This window comes from Trachemys scripta, chromosome 2 (genome assembly GCF_013100865.1).
Source record: "Trachemys scripta elegans isolate TJP31775 chromosome 2, CAS_Tse_1.0, whole genome shotgun sequence".
Taxonomy (NCBI): domain Eukaryota; kingdom Metazoa; phylum Chordata; order Testudines; family Emydidae; genus Trachemys; species Trachemys scripta.
The window spans coordinates 154,310,571-154,327,980 of record NC_048299.1 but is presented as its reverse complement, the minus strand read 5'-3'; the positions used below and the strand labels follow the sequence as shown (position 1 = coordinate 154,327,980).

The 17,410-nt window shown below is 42.6% G+C and overlaps 1 protein-coding gene across 1 annotated transcript in view; it reads right to left on the bottom strand.

Annotated features, from left to right (window-relative positions):
• The window catches only part of KCNU1 (potassium calcium-activated channel subfamily U member 1), a 79,510-nt gene that overhangs the window by 42,305 nt on the left and 19,795 nt on the right, over nt 1-17,410 (bottom strand). The window contains exons 14-18 of the mRNA XM_034759414.1: nt 14,400-14,512; nt 13,982-14,050; nt 8,532-8,618; nt 8,295-8,395; nt 3,425-3,524 (exon numbers count right to left, since the gene is read on the bottom strand). Of these exons, the coding sequence (XP_034615305.1) occupies nt 3,425-3,524; nt 8,295-8,395; nt 8,532-8,618; nt 13,982-14,050; nt 14,400-14,512 (470 nt within the window). The remainder of the gene's footprint in view (nt 1-3,424; nt 3,525-8,294; nt 8,396-8,531; nt 8,619-13,981; nt 14,051-14,399; nt 14,513-17,410) is intronic.

The window sequence follows — 17,410 nt, the reverse complement described above, 5'->3', positions numbered from 1 at the left end:
AGCTAAGTACCCAGCTCCCACTGAAGATCACTGGGAGCTGGGCTCCTAAATTTCCATAGATCCTCTTTTAAAATCCCAATGGAGGTGCAAAGGATCCCTAGTTGGATGACATTTCAATTTGTCAAGAAGGGTTTTGGTCCAGGGCTCAAGCCAGGGAGACACATTCTACTGCTTAGGGGTCAGGGCAGTGGCCTGGGATGTGGAAGACCCATGCTGAAATCCCTGCTTTGCTGCATTTGGGGTGCAGAGCAGGGATATAAACATGGGTTGTACACATTGCAGGCTGCTACCCTAACCTAACCTCTGTGCTATGGAGTGTGATAGTTATCCTCTCACTAGGCAGCCCAGGATGGAAACACTCAGGCATGTTCACTCAATTCCACTGTTGCAAAGACATGCACAAGGTTTTGTTTGATTCCAGTGCAGAACAAAACCAAATGTTGAAACCTGGAAAGTGACTTTAAGGATGTACGGAGTGAGTTCAACCGGTAGTGCCCCGACACAGGAGGCAGCCACAGCTGTAGGGGGTGGTTTGCTTGCAGTTGGTCCTGGCCACTCACTCAGCTCTCACTAGTGGGTCCAAATAGCTGTATGTACACTGCAGTGTCACACCCTGGTACTTTACCTCAGCTGGCATGCTAAAGCTAGCGAGAGTAGTTAGTGGTGGCAACCGCTTAGAGAAGGTCATGCCTGGCCCTCCAAGGAGTCAGGGTCAAACACTTGTGGAATATTAGACAATAGAAACTGAATGAAGAATGGAAAAGACTTCATTTGGCCCCATTGTCATTGCTGAGAATATGGACGTGAACCAAAGAAGAAGAGAAGAAAGTTACCGGAGCACGGAATTGTTGTGCCCAAGCTCACAAAGCGGATACACACTCTGCTAGATAGAGTTGTCAGGAGCACATCACTTCCCCTTTCTGTGTGCCCCTCCCTTTGGGCTTGTCTTCACTACAGAGCCTTCACTGGCATAGCTATGCCAGCAGATCCCACTAGTGGAGACACAGCTTAAGCAGACAGAAGAAGTTCTTCTCCTGGCATGACCACACCACCTCCCAGAACAACATTAGCTAAGATGACAGAAGCACTCTTCTGTTGACATAGCTGTGTCTACACCAGAAGTTTCGCCAGCATTGCTCTGTTGGCTAGGGGTATGCTTTTTTCCCATTCATAGATGACATAGCTATGCCAGCAAAACTTTGTCGCATAATCTGAGACTTTGGCTGTCTTCTCCATTTGACTGTGAGCTCTTTTTAAAAGGGACTGTCTCTTACTATGTGTGTACACAGTGCCTCCTGATCTCAATAGGAGTCTCTAGGCACTATTATAATGCCAATAATAAGTACTACTACTAACTGTAACATTGTAAAATGTCCTCCTATGGGAAGCAGTGGAAGTCTAATCCCTGGTGGCATTTAAATCTAGACATCCGAAAACCTTATGTAGGATACAATGATGGCTTGGCTAGATGGGACTTCATTGCCTCTTTTGTGATTTGATGGTGAGGGAGAATCTTGATGGGGAAGGGAATTATGTATTTGCGTATTTGGCCGCATCTTCAGGGAATTACAGAACATCTCCTAGTAAAATTTGTGTTCCTTTTCGTTAAGCGGCAGCAAAGATCTCAGGGAAAAATAAATAAATAAGAAATTCCTAATCCCCAAGGTGTAATGCCAGAGTATGGAAACTCACTTCTCTTGAATACCTCCCTCTGGCATAATTGACTTTTCAGGCACATTTTAATAATGATATTTCAGCAGGTTGTGAGGGCTCTTTTTTTTGTAAATTATGTTGTGGGATGTAAGGGGAAAGAGACGTGTTATAAATTAATTGTGTTTTCACTTATATTTAACGAGTCAGCACAGTCTAACAGCGTGTGTGTATGTGTTTACTATGCAGTTCCAATATTTACAACTGACCTAACTGGTTGTAGAGCAGGAGCAATGAACAATGTTTTATTGTTCTGATCCTATGTAAGTGCTGGGGACAGCTGCCGAGCTGCAAAGCTACCCAGAGGAGACCCTGGAGTTTTTGTAATGCCAATGCTTGTCTTTGCTGTCAAAACAGACAAAAGGATTATGTGTGTGTGTGTGTGTGTGTGTGAGGGGTATTTATTAAGATTTGTTTTCTCCAGGTCTCTGGTGTTCGTGAACTGTTAACCGACTTAGATCTCAAGCCTTTGTAGAAGGAAAGTGACAAACATTGTGTGACGATATCTGATTAAAATATGACCATGTAGATCATTGTTGTTACCACTGTTATATAATTGCAACAAATCTTATACAAAGTGTGTCAAGTAAGGTGTCAATGGAAAAGTTATGATTTGCTTAATATGATTATGCTATGATTATGCATGTATTGATTGCTTCTGGGTAGCACCCACATGGTATTTAGCCAGCACATTGTGAAGGAACTATTCAAGTGAATGGCCCATTAAAGAATACTTAACTCACAATGGAAGACGCTGATCTACACTTAATGGACTTTCCTGCTATGACTAAGCAAAATCACGCATGGACATGAACATGTGTGTTCCTCCCCGGCCAGGATCTTGTGTACTCCCCACAAGTCCTTGTATAACAACTCTGGCCAATATGTGCTCCATCCCCCGCTAGTGCATGGTTCATCACAGTATAATAGCCTACTACTGCTGCCAGCTAAGTATCAGATAGTGATTCCTCTTACTTGGCTGAGTAGCATCTTACACAATAAGCAGTCCCACTGAAGGTCAGTAGGGCTGCTTGGGAAGGTAAGTACTACTCAATGTGAGTAAGAGGTAGCACAATCTAGCTTAACTGGAGTGACTCTTTTAATCCCTGCAGGAGAGGTCTCTAGTGTGGTGCCCATGTTCAAATTCTTCTGATGACCATATATCCAGTGGAGACAGCTGGAGGAATTTAGACTGTGAAACCTGGGAAGGTCTCCCCTGGTGGTACTGCCACCACTATGGTCAGCAGACTGATTCAGGCTGGTGCTTAGGTTAGACAAGTGGGACTGCTGTCAGGGGGTTCTCTGGGATTCAAAGCCATTCAGCTTTATATCATCCTTTTCCCATGCTGCACCAGAGTCCAGATTTGCTAAACCTTCCAGGCATGCAAGGTGCTGAGCACTTTTTTGTCAGGTGCTGAGTTCAGAATGCCTGGCATCTTGCAGAATTGAGCCCTTTGAGGAGAGTATGGGTTGATGGACTGAGAAGCTGGATGTGTGTAGGGTTGAACTGAGCTTCTACGAGGCCATTCAATTAATCAAGGCAGGGAGGAGCCATTAAACCATCTATTGCAATCAAAACCAGTAGCAATGTCACAAAAAGTAGTAGGTGCAAAGGGTTTTTAATTCCATCCTGAAAGAAAACACCTGCCATTCTCATCTCCCACACAAATATTCACTGCAGTAGCAAGACCAAGAAGAGTTCTGAATTTCTTACCTGTCAGTGATACCTGAAACAGGAAGAACCCCAAGAGACATCGACTTTACTGGCTCTCGGTCTGGAAGGTACAGTGTTTCTTGAGGAATCCTCAGCTTGTCTGAAAAAAAAGGCAGTGAAAAGGAATTTACCTCTTTATATATCCCTTGGTTGTATTTATATGCTGATTGCAAGTGGCCACCGCGCCATATGAGAGTTCTGCAGGGGCTTAACAAATGCTTGAGAATGGGGCTTTGGGTAATTGCTTAGCCAAACAACCACACAGCTAATAAAGCACAGTATTATATTATGGTGTATGTGTATAGTATGTACATGATAACCTTATACATGACTAATACTACATACGACTCATGATTTCATTCCAAAGGGCTGTTCAAATAAATCTTTTTGTTTGTGGTTTTTAGGGGATTCATATAAACCAAAAAACTAAAAGTAAAACTCACTCAAAACTGCCAAGTTTTGCCCCCCAAAACAGGTGACCCTCCCATTTATTCTTGGGTAATGCAAACTCCAAGCTATATACCATTGGGTTAAATCAGACTTTTCCAGTGTCTTTGATTCGGGGATCTGAACCCAACTCCCTTTTGATCGGCTGAGTTGTCTTATTCATTGAAAGGTGAATATTTTTACCATGCACTAAGGGCTTGTTTGCATAGGGACACTCAGGAAAAGTAATCTGAATTAACAAAGGTGTGAATTTAAAGTGGATTTGTTAAACCCTGTGTGGACATGCTCATTCAGAATTAAAGGGGCCTTAACTCCGGGCTTGTCTATACCGTAACTCAGTGTGAACTGTGGGAGTATGAATTGCAGAACACACTAAAGCGTTGCACTCTAACTGCTTCATGTGAACGCTGCTGGTGTGAACTAAAAGGTACATTGTTTGTCATAATAAAGTCCTGTCTGAAAGAGGACTGCATTAACTGGTAGTTATGGGGTATTGGCCATGTATATGGCTGTCATGTGCACACTATACGCTATAGTATAGTTTGAAGGAGGACTACATTAACATGAACAAGGTACCTTTCAGTTTACCCCAACCGCATCCACCTGGGGCAGTTAGAGCACAGCTCTTCAGTGCACTCTGCCATTCACACCCCTCCAGTTCACACTATGGAGCTGTGTAGACGTAGCCTGCTCAGTTTAGTTTAATTCACTTCCAAGGTGAAATAAAATCAACCAAATTAAGGCCACTTTATAATTCTGCATCAGACTGTCCACATGGATTTAATTAGATTTAGTTCAACTAATCCATTTTAAAGGTAATTCAGATTAACTTTCTTGAGGCTTGGTCTACACTAAAAAGTTATAACTGCATAATTATGTCGATCAGGGGTGTGGAAAAAAAAAAACACACCCCGGACTGACATTGCTATACCAACATAATCCCCAGTGTAAACACAACTATCTCTATGAAAGATGACTTCCGTCAGCACAGCTAACTTCATTTGGGAAGGTGGTGTTCCTGCACCAACAAAAAAAACTTGTTTGGCCAGTATAATCTCCGTGTAGACATATCTTTACTGTCCCCATGTAGACAAGCCCTTAGGTCCTATGGTATAATACACATTCGCACAGCCTGTTATGCCTGGGTGTTCAGCTGCATTTTGTGGGAAGAGAGTGGGGGATGCTCGTCATGGGTGAGTTACACTTAGATTAGAGAAAGAGCTCCAGACAATCTCTTCCGCCTGATTAGAAATAAAAGTCATAGAGGGAAAAGTGAATCTGTCTTAGGCACTTATATGGACCCCATTACTCACGCAATTGTCTGATCATCTCACAGTCTTGAACTTTTTTATCCTCACAGGACTCTGTGAAAAAGGGCAGTGTTATTATGTCCATTTTACAGATGGAGAAGTGAGGCACAGAGAGATCAAGTGAATTGTCCAGTGTCACACAGGGAGTCGGCAGTTGATCAGGGAAATTAACCTAGGCCTCCCAAGTCACAGACTAGCACCCTAACCACTAGAGTATCATTTCTCTGAATAAACTGATGTTCCATCAAATCCTCTCTTGGCCAAATCCTGAGGTCCTTCCTGCTGAGTAACAACTGTGCAAAGGTCTCAAGATTTGGCCCACTGCTTCTCAGAGTCTCTGTCTTGCCGCCTGCCTTTCCACTCTACATTCCTATGACTGTCAGAGCCTGACAGGAGGCTCAGCAAAGATCTCTACGTTACGTGTGTCCAAAAATGTCCCATGTGTGTATGTGGGTGGAACTTGGCCTGAAGAGGCATTCAGACCTGCATAGCTCTTCACTGCACAGTCTGATAGGGGAAACCTTTATTTCCTTCTTTCAGTTGGATTAGAACAGTTTGGGAAGAGTTACAACATCAGGTCTCATGAGTTGAAACATATACCTGGCAGAAAAGGAACATTTTTTTGCATGGGCCATTTGTCAACTTTAATAAGTAGCAATTGTACCACACAGGTGTGTTAGAAGCAGGTGCATTTACTCCTGGTAACAAGATAGCTCTACCTGCCATTCTACCAGCCTCTGTTTACTTACAGTGTCCTGTCTCAGTTTATCCAAGTGACTGATGTTTCCTTATCTGGGGATTTGTTTTCCAGGAGGTGGGTGGGAAAGAAAACAGCTCTCTGAGGGCACAGCATGCAGCTGTCAGCCTTTACAGAAGATCAGGCTTAATAAAAGTATGGTAAGCCAAGACACATATGGTATAAAAACAGCCTAACTAGCTTCAGGAGAAACAGTCATCTGAGAAACCTCTGAGTCTGAGGAAAGAGGGTCTTCAAGTTAAGGCATTTGACTGTATGCCAGGAGATTTGGGTTCAACTGCTGGCTTTGCCACAGACTCCCTGTGTAATTCACATAAGGCCAGATTCTCAACTGATACAAATCAGGACCTTTGCTAGGGGGAACTGACAGCAAGTTCTTATGTCTGGTAATACTTCCATCTCTCTGAAGCACATGTTTCCCTGCAGTCTATCTGGTGCAGAACTGTAAACAATTGTTTTTTATCAGGCGACATTTATATTAAATTCCCATCTTGCCCTTTCATCCAACCGCCTTAAACTGCACAGGAAGGAAAAGGAAAAGTCATCAGGTGTGAGAGCTCTTCTAGTGTCAATGTCTGTCCATCTGTCTCTTGATGACTCTTTTTGAGATGTTTTTGTATTATACAGAAGCTTCTGTCTGGGAATCAGCTGGCTTTGGGGGACTTTAGTTGCATCTATTTTAATAAGTATGTGGGACTGAAAAATGGGCTACGATTTCTCTTTATAAATGACATTCCTACATGGAATCCTCCAGGTGTCAGCATGCTTGTGTTTGTTCATATGGCCTGTTTTGTTGAGGACTCTCTATGAATGAGTTTTTCCTTTATCTCAGCCTTGTGCACTTCAGCCAGACATTTAATAATGGGGCTTGGCTGCCATCTACTGCTGAAAGGAGATTTAATTTAAAATATATATTTTGTGTGTGTGAATTTGCTGAGTGCTGATGAAAGATACCTGACTGACAGCTGTGTACAGCAAAAGTCCTATATCCAAGACACAGACACAGTGGCTGAGAATTTCAAAACAGTCTAGATTTACATATACATTCTTCACTAAAACTAGGGGATTTAGACACAACTCTTCCATTAGACTGCTTTTGAAAATTTCAGGCAGTATGTATAGCTGCTGTGCATGGGTGCTCCAGAGGGCCACCAAAACGGAGCTCAACATTATTCTGAGGAGAACACTTTTTGAGAATAGGAGAGTATCACAGTTCCATGGCCTTTCTGGTCATGGTGGTATAATACAAGTTGTGCTCTAGTCAAACACAAGTTATTGAGCTCAATATAGAGATAAGTGGATGAATTTTAATGACCTGCTATGTACAGAAGGTCAGATTAGATGATGTAATGGTACTTTCTAGCCTTGAACTCCATGAATCTATGAAGCAAGAAGGGGGTTAATTAGTAATGACCAAAGTGATGTACATTTTGGCGTGGACAGGTATCCACTAAGGAATGAACTGAGATCCATCAAATCATTCACGTAAGCCAATGAAGAACCAATGGACTGAAAGACTTTGCACTTACTACCTGGGGTAGATTTCAGCAGGTGACATATTACTGAAAGGCTGTACATCCCATTTCCAGTGCCAGGGAATTTGGGGTGGGATGGGAATGAGCCATTCCACTGTTGCACTGACATTATCGTGAATAGGAGTTTTTCCCATCCAATCTATGCGTTCCCAATTTTTAGCCTAAACTCCTTAAATCTTATAATACATCCTTGCTCAACCTCAAATACATCTTTGCTGTCTTCATTTTTATTATTTCCTAGTCTTATGATGATGATAGTATCTTATATAGAGTAATATCTTGACATCCTTACTCATTGTCATACTCAACCTTTACTTAGGGTAATTCCCACTGACTTTAATGAGAGTTTTGCCTGAACAGGAATTGAGTACAAACTGAGTAAGGACCTCTGGGTTTATCCTTAGCACCTTTCAAACCAAAGCACCTCACAAACTATACGCATCTAGCACCAATGAGATGCAATTGCCCCAGACTCCAGTTCTGGAGTTAAAGAGCAGCAGCCCATGCAAAGTATGACAATGAGCATAGGGGAAATTCTGGCGAAGGAGATGTGGCTCTTATAAAAATGCAACAGGAACCTTTACTGTCCCGTCAGAGTAGATGGGATCTAAAGGTCTTCTGAGAATTCATCTGAAAGATCTGCATTCAATAAATTGTATGCAATTCAACTTCAATCTTTCAGAAGGATAAAGGGTAATGTTCAAACCTATGTTTTCACAGACAGAATAAAGAGGATGGCTCAATAACCTAAGAATCAGGTATGAATTAGCTAGCTGCTTCCTATTTCCTCTAACTGAAACCCAGTCTAAACAGAACGTTACCTGAAAAGGATCTTGTCCGAGATCTGCTTCTGCAGTGACATTTTTTAATCAGCTTTGGATTATCAATATCACTATGGCAGGCTTTACAGTAAAAATGAGCCCTGAGCAACAAAAGCAAATGGGGAGAAATTGGATTAAATTTAGCGGAGTGGAGGAAGAGATCCAAATGCATTTGTTAACTCTTGAAAGCTCTACTTTTCTAGAACTATTTTACTGTAGGATAGTATGGAAAGTTACCTTCTGACTTCCACCTTGGATTTGGCAATAAAAAAGCCTATTGTGTTTCGATGGAGCTTTATCTGTGCAGATGGGTTGACCAGGATGCTATTGGAAAACAGTTTGGAAACAAAACAAACAAACAAGGTAAATTACCATTCACAGATTCCAAGGCCAAAGGGGATCATTTTGATAATCTAATTTGATTTCCTGTATCACACAGGCCATAACACTTCCCAAAACAATTCCTAGAGCTGATCTTTTGGAAAAATCAGCCAATCTTTGATTTAAAAATTCTCCGTGATGGAGAATCTACCACAACCCCCAGTAAATTGTTCCAATCGTCTGCATCTATTAGGTGAGTTTCTTTGGCCTGTGTTCTGCAAGGAGTCAGAGTAGATGGTCATAATGGTCCCTTATTACCTTACAGTGTACGAGGCACTTATACACCACCTCACTATGACTGTTGTGTTCAAATTTCACAACACCCCTGTCATTAAGTGAAGTGTTATTTGCCCCATTTTACAGATGGGGAACTGAAGCAGAGAGATTGACTTGCCTCTGGACACGTGGGGAATCTGTGGAAGAGCCACGACTCAAACCCCAATCTCCTGAGTCCCAATCTAATATCTTAATGACAAGACCAATTTTCCTATAATTACCACAATATAATAATGTTTTTTAAAATGTTTTTAAAATCTTTTTTAAATGTTTGTTAGATTGTTAAGTTTATAGGAAACAACTCTTTTCATTCTCCAAACAATTTAAAAACATTTATTTTAATGTAATGGATAAATTCATAGTCTAGTTGCAGTGGCTGAATATTCCAGATAGATCCAGGTGCACCCACTGTGTTGATGAGAATGCCAAATACTTTCCATTGAAGCATGCCCGTTGTGCTGTTAAATATATTAGGGATGTGCAGGTTCAATGCACCTGCTGCGTTGCTAAACATACTATTACATCCCGGAAAAAGACACCTGGACATCCCAGGCACATTCAGAGAGCATGCACCTGCTGTGCTGCTATAAGTACTAGGTACATCTAGGTAGAATCCCCCTGCAGTGTTACTAAATTTATCAGATACAGTTAGGCAGAGCTGCTCAGCTGCTGGATGTACCAGTGACATCCTAACATCCTACTGATTTCAGTCCAGTTTTAATGGGTCTTGGCAGTACAGCTGGAGCAGGGAACAGCCACATAAGGATTCATCTTTTCACTTCCCACCCAGAAAGGAAGAGGACCCCTCCCCTCAGCTCCTTCTCCTCTTTAGTTGCTCAGTTACTAATGAACAAACAACTGAGTCAGAAGAAAAACATATTCCTTATAAATTATTATTATTATTATTGTGGCAGCATCTAGAAGCCTCAGCCATGGACCAAGGCCCCCATTGTGGTAGGTTCTGTACCAACACAGAACAGAAAGATGGTCTCTGCCCCAAAGAGTTTCCCCCCTCGTCATCTCTTTCTCATTCCCATTATTTCCCTACAGACGCCAGAAGCACCAGATTCACCCAGGGACTGGCTTGCAGTGGAGCTAAGCACCCATGACATTCACTGACTTCACAGTTGTGAGCATTCAGCACCTCTGGAAATCAGTCCTGTGGTATCTTTAGCAGTTTCCTCTCTCCTCTATCCCTTTGTTTTGTTGTCTGTGTTTCTTTTCATGTTCTCAGCAGTTTCCCCAAAACACGGAGACACTTCATTTACAAAGGCAGAAAAAAATAATTGCACTTAATTAACTGCTGTTTTCTGGATAATTTCGTAATGTTTTCTAAAATCTGCAGCATTGGCTTATTCCCCTTTTCTCAGCCAATTCCAGCATCCCTATTAGTGTGTCTTGCATTTCATCATTAGAGCAGTTAGGGACTACTATCTGGCTCTGGCCCAGATCAGCTTCAGATTTTAGCAGATTCTGCTTTCAGCACTGACAGACTATACCTTTGTGACCACACTTCATGGAGTTGAGGAACCTTGGCAACTTCTGAGGTTAAAACCTAGGGAAGTGTTTCTATTAGTGATGGAAAGAAATGGGCTCAGATTGAGCTGGGTCACCCCAAATCAAGGTGAAACATCTGCAGTTTGCACATGAGATTCCAGTTAAGACCATGAAGTGAGGCCTAATATGCTGAACACTTCCTGTTTCCATGTGCCTGTCTCTGTCCATGGTCATCATTGTCATGTCCCTGGTACCGTGGTCTTGTACTGGCTGGGAAAAGGGCCACTATGCCAGTCATTATTGTATAATTGTGCTATAGAGAGGAAGTCACATTGTGTTGAGGGAGGAGGGAAGGTCCCCTGAATCAATAAGAAAACCACAACTCTCTTTGTGCCCGAACCTAAGAAGTGCTGCCAGTCTTCATCTGCCATAAAGCCAGTGGGAGATGAGAGTGCTCAGTAGCAGGGCTGGCTGAAAAAAAATCCAGAGATTACAAAATTTGTTTTCATTCCAACATGGAGTGAAACCAAAACCTTTTGAAATTCTTTGCAAAAACAGAAAAAAAAAAAAAGAAAAGAAAAAAGAAAAAGCGAGAGACTTGTCCCAGAAGAGCCAGCACACTCAACTGGGATGTGGAGGACTCCGGTTCTAATCCCTATTGTAGATCAGGAACTTGAGCCTAGGTCATATCCCAAGTGAGTCTCTCTCAAGTTTTGCAACATGGCTTAAGCGGGATTGAAGGATACATCTACACGTCAAAAATAAATAAATAAATACATACATAAAAATTAAAAAAAAACATGGCAGCAAGTCTCAGAGGCTGGGTCTATAAACTTGGGCAGATGTGATGTCTCTAAAGATAGCCATGTTCCCTTTGGGGCTAGAGCCCCGGCTCTCAGACCCAACCCTCTCATCGTGTTTCAGAGCGCAAGCTCCAGCCCGACCAGGAATATGTACTTGGCTACTTTTAACGCTAAAGTACAAGCTCCACAAGCCCAAGACTGTAGACCTGAGCTTTTTGCTGCGGGTGTTTTTTTTGCATTATAGACGTATCCTAAGTAGTTCACGGGCCCCGTGCTAGCTCTCCGTCCAGAGGCAAATTTCATCCAAAGTGGTTTGGGATTGGTATTTCTGAGCTGAGTCCTTGTTAAAAGCAATAAATCAGCAGGTGAACGAGTCAGGTGAATTAGCTAACTACTGAGCAATTGGCTGCTCTGGGGAAGGTCCCGCTCTTATAGTCCATCCTGGGCTTGAGAAACATTTCTGCCAAAACCAATACATTTTAGTAAAACATTCATTTTCAACAAAATAGTGTTTTTCTCTGCACAAAAACATTTTCAACCTGTTCTACTCAGCCCCTTGCAGGAAATACTGTGTCTTCCACTGAGGGCTCCCTGAGTTTGAACTGTTCAGAGGCTTTTAGAGCCGCTTCCTCCTGATACTACCTCAGTCTGTACTATCAAGTAACATGTGATGTGGTGTGGCCTCATGGATTGAGTACAAGGCTAGGAATGAAGTAATCTGGGTTTTATTCCCAGCTCTGCTACTGGCCTGCTGAGTGACCTTGAGGATGTCATTTCACATCTCTGCCTCAGTTTACCCATCCATAAAATATGGATAATGACTCTGACCTCTGTTGTAAAGTCTTTTGAGATCTATGGATGAAAAATGCTGTATAAAATCATGATACACTATCGATGATTAGATCTGAGAGGATGATGGGGAAGAGAGTCACCCAGTTCCAAAGCGGGATCCATTCTTCTTTGGGGAACGGGCAGCAGGGGTGGCTCTAGGCACCAGCAAAGCAAGCAGGTGCTTGGGGCAGCCCATTTGCAGGGGCGGCAGCCGGCAGGTATCCAGCCTGGGCGCTGAGAACCAACAGGGGCCCCTGGGAGCTGTAGTTCCTTGGTTAGCTCCCTGCCTATAGAGCCAGCCCTGGAGCAGGGAAAGAACTATATTTCCCAGCATTCCCTTGGCAGCTATCAACAGGAAAGGGAGGGGGAGGGAGTATGGTAGCTGAAACCTCATGCTGCAGCTTGCTGTGAATGGAGAGCTCACTGCTAGAGCGGGGTGGCACTGTGAATGGGGAACAAGTATGCCCAAGGAGTAGAAGGCTTTGGCCCAGATACCCCCTTCAGAAGACATCCCCAGACTGGATTCTTGATACTGATATGACCTCCCCTTGCAGCCCCCAAAGAAAGAATTGGGTGGACTAAATGGACAGTGCCCCTCTCTATTTGAAGCCTAGCAAGGGAGGTATGTGGATCCCACTAGAATTTAAAATGAAAAGTAAGGGAGGGGAGGCTCTACTGGACCTGGGCAGCTTTAGATACAGTACTAGGCAGGAGGAAGATTTCCACTTCTGAGCCATGGAAGCAGAAATTGACTTTTCCTTTCCAGATTTAGCTAATATTCAGAAAGGGAATCTAGCATCTACCTTCCAGATTTGAACACCTCAAAATTTAGGAGTGCTCAAGCTCAATTTGGGCAGCTGTTACTTCATTTCTCCCAAATCAAATATACTGATCCACTGTAACTTGCTGTAGAAAAAGTAGGATAAAATTGAGCAAGAAATGCTTCCCAGTGGTTTTTAGGACTGGAATTGCTATTTTCAACAGCCATTGCCTTTTTTTTTTTTTTTTAGTTTTATTTGTTTAAAAGGAAGACAGTGATATTGCATTGGCAAATTCCCCATAGAAACAAAGAGTGGAACAAAAGAATAATAAAGGCACCTCAACTTTTCCTCATTTATGGAGGACAGTCTTATAATATGCATCCAGATATCCTACAATCACACAAGCTGAAAATTGTTCCACTTTACTGCAGTTCTGTAACCATATGGGAACCAATCCTGTTTGTGTTCTGTGCACATCCAAAATTCCTGCTGAATGACCCGCCCTGGGAACAAGTTACCAGTGACCCAGGCTGGGGCGGAAGGAGGGTGCAGGTGGGGGGAGGAGAGCCAGAGCTGGGGCAGCAGGGGGGTGTGGGGGGGGGGGGNGGTGGATGCAGCCTCCGCCCCTGCTAGTGCCATGAGCGGGATGCTGATGACCCGCCCTGGGAGCAAGTTAACAATGACCCAGGGCTGGGGCAGCAGGAGGGTGCAGGTGTGGGGGGAGAGCCCAGGGCTGGGTGGCAGGGGGGCACGGGGGGGAGCACAGGGGGGGGGGGGGGGGCAGCCAAAATTTTTTTGCTTGGGGTGGCAAAAAACCTAGAGCCGGCCCTGACGGGCAGTCACTTCAGTACAGGAGTGGACAATGAAAACAGAAGTTCATTTGCCTCTTCTGCTGATCATCCTGGAGGTGAAGAGGAAACTAATCATATGGGGTGAAATTCATCCCTTTGCATTTGACCAGCCCAAAGACTAATCTCACATATGTCTTCAAAATAGGGCTGAAGTGGGGTGTATGTTATGCAAAGACTTTGTGCTAGCTGTCTGCCCAGGGACAAATTTCATCCAAAGGAGGCTGGGAATGGTTACTACATAGACAAGTTCTTGTTAAAAGAAATAGATCAGCAGCTTCGCTAGTCACCTGTTTTCATGAACGCCAGATCTGAATTCAATTGCGAGCAGCACAAGGTCCAGCTTCACAAAGCAGAGCCTGGGGAAAGGAAACAGGCCTGAAGTGGATTGGTTAAACTGCATTAAGTCCCTTGTGAACACTTTTATTCAGAATTAGAGTGTCCTTATTCAGCTCATCTTAATTCACTTTGGAAGTGAATTAAGTGAAATCAAATTAAGGCCCTAATAGCTTATCTACACACAGAATTATTCCAGAATAGCTATTCCTAATTAATTCCATGGGTGATGTTCTGGTTCTGGAATAAGAGCTTCCAACACATGAAGTTAATCAGGAATAGTTAATTCACTTTAAATTTACACCCTACCTTATTCTGGATTGACTTTCAAAAGGGAAGCAGGGAAGTAACAGTGAACTCTGTCCTACCTACCGGCAAACGTCTGGAAAAGTCATGTCCACAAAATCATTGGAGAGCCAATGAGTCATCACTTTGTAGTCATTGCCGTCAAAAATGTTCCTGTGCCGCAGGCCTTTTCTCTTCACCTAAAACAAATAACCATGGCGCAAATGTTGTTTTGCGAAAGAGGCAGTGTAATACTGGGTTGCCTCTGGCCATGATTATATATTAGTGCGGCAACCCTGACAGTTACTAGAATTCAGTGACACCCACTGGCTACTGCAGCAGCCACATGAGCAGCACTTAGAATAATGGGCCAAGTTAAACCATAAGTGATCTGAACGCTTCACACTCATACATTAATTGAGGCTGGTTGTTTAGCAGGACTAAAAATGGAGAAAGTCACATAATGACGAAAATATACAAAGAAGTTCCAGAGTCTGATAATTTTGAGCAAAAATTCCTTTACTTTGCAATAACAATTACTCTGTTTACCTATCTATTGTAGGGCTGGTCTTCTCTTAAGAGTTTTAGTGATGTAAGTATGTTGGTTAGGGGTTTTTTTTTTTTTGCTGGCATAGTTATACTTGTAAAAGCCATAGTGTAGGGGCAATTATACTGCTATAAAGGTGCTTTATATCATTATTGCTTATTTTGGTTCCTCAATTGGAATAAGCAATACCAGTATAGGCTCTTTAAACCAGGATAACTGTGTCCATCTTACGGGCGATGCTGCTTTAACTATACCAGTATAGTTAAAATAGCAAAATTTTCTAGTGCAAAGAAGTCCTTAGGGTTTTATACTGCCACCCATCACCATGATATCTTAGTGCCTGCCAAGAAAAACAATTAATGAAGCTGTTTGAAAATTCTCTGATGAAAAGGTTGTTTTTTTGTTTTTAAATGGAAAATGGCTTTGTTGACAAAATGGAAATTTTGGCAAAAAATGCTGATTGTCAAAGACTTCCAGGGTTGCCTAGAACAAAATAAAAAAAAGTTTTTTTTTAATTTTGTTTTTGTTTTTCTGGCAACCAGAAAAACAGAAATTTTGATCGGAAACTAAACAACTGAAAAATTTTGCAGGAAAGAAAATTTCCTAACCAGCTTGAACAGTTAATAATAGTTAACTAATATCTTGGGCAATTTATTCCATGGCCATAATTACTGTTTGATAATGGACCGCTTCCTTATATCTAACCTGTATTCCATTGTCACTTGATAAATCACATATAAGATTTTTTCTTGGAAGGAAAAGGCAAAAATAATTTTTAAAAAAGGTGACTAGTAGAAAATATACTGTATTACATCCAGGAGCCATGCACTTGACTTACTAGCTTATGTACAGTCCATGTTGCTGCACACTAAAATAATTTTATGTACACTCCAGATTTTTAAGAGTGGCTACTAACTGTGAGTGCTTCTGTTCTGGGATGCTCGATTAGAGAAACCTTGGTTTTGAGAAGTGCAGAGCACCAAAATTCCACCGAAGAAAGCAGAAGCTGAAGTGGCTAATATGGGGCCAGCCCTAGACCAAATAGTGCCCCAGGCGAGGAGCGTCTTCGGCGCCCAATCCCTTCCATTTATTAATCTTTTGAATCCCTTATTTTTTATTGCATTTGTAACCTATTTCACAACTTTGATGTGCAATGTGCATGCATGATTTATCCTTGTCATATAAGGTGATAAATTTGAATGCTAGGACCTGTAAATCTGTATTTATTCATGCCATATATAAGCAAATAAAAAAATAGTGCTTATACCAGCATACCTAAGGAAACATTTATACCAATACAACAGCATCCCTGCTAGAGGCGTTGTATCTATTCAACTTTAATTATCCCAGTATAGTTAAAGAACTAAAGCAGGCCACAGGACGACAATTCTGTTTTGCAACATGAGATTTCAGAATTTGTTTTTGTTCCACTTTGTAACAAAACGAAAACCTTCTCAACTTTTTGTGAAATTGAATTGTGTCAAAACATCTGTTTTCCAATGCAAAGCATCAGGTTTTCAATGTGGGTCTCTCTTTTTCTCTGGTCAGCAGAGAACCCTGCACATTAGAAACCTTCCCATCAAAACTGTCAAAAATCAATTAATTTTTTCAAAACATTTTGGTTTTGATGACACAGCATATTTTGATGAAAATATGTTTAGTCAAAAATCTTCCAACAAGTTTTAGGTACAACTTTTGTGTATGAACCAGACCTATATTTATTTCATATTCCATTCACTTAATCTGTATAAGCAAAACCTGTGAATGAAAAGTATCAGAAGTCAGAAATGGTATAATTCTTTTGCCACTGTCTTTCTAGAATAGAGGAAAATTCAATTAGTATAGAAACCACTTATGGAAGGCATCTCAAACGGCCACTAGGTGATAGTAAAAACATATCCATTGCAGCACGAGGAAACATCAGGCTTCTCTAAATAACTTAATGCCTGACAGTTATTTCTTTTTATTACATCTTCTGGCATTGGCTTTAAGAATTGCGAGCAATTTTGTGTACTGAAAAGTTAATAACTTACTTGTTAATTTTTCTTCTTTAATAGGGACAGATCAGGAGAGTATATTAGTTAGTATTCACTCTTTTGCAGAAGGACAGTACTAGGGTTACCATATTTAAAAAATAAAAAAAGAGGACACTCCACGGGGCCCTGGCCCTGCCCCTTTCCCACCCCGGCCCCGCCCCAACTCCGCCCATTCCCCAAAGTCCCCGCCCTAACTCCCCCTCCTCCCTCCCAGCCACGCGAAAAGGGCTGCCCAAGCGCTACTGGCTTCACGGTTTGCCGGGCAGCCCCAAGACCCTGCGGCCACGGCTGGCGCTTCCCCAGCGCAGCTGGAGCCCGGGAGGGGAAGCGCCCAGCCGGGGGCGCAGGGTCTGGAGGCTGCCCGGCAAACCTGTGAAGCCGGTAGCGCTAGGGCTTTGGGCAGCCCCCATGCCTCCGGACCCTGCGTCCCCGGCCGGGCACTTCCCCTCCCGGGCTCCAGCTGCTCTGCTCCTCCCCTGACTCAGACTTCAGCTCTGTTTAAGAGCCGAGCTGCC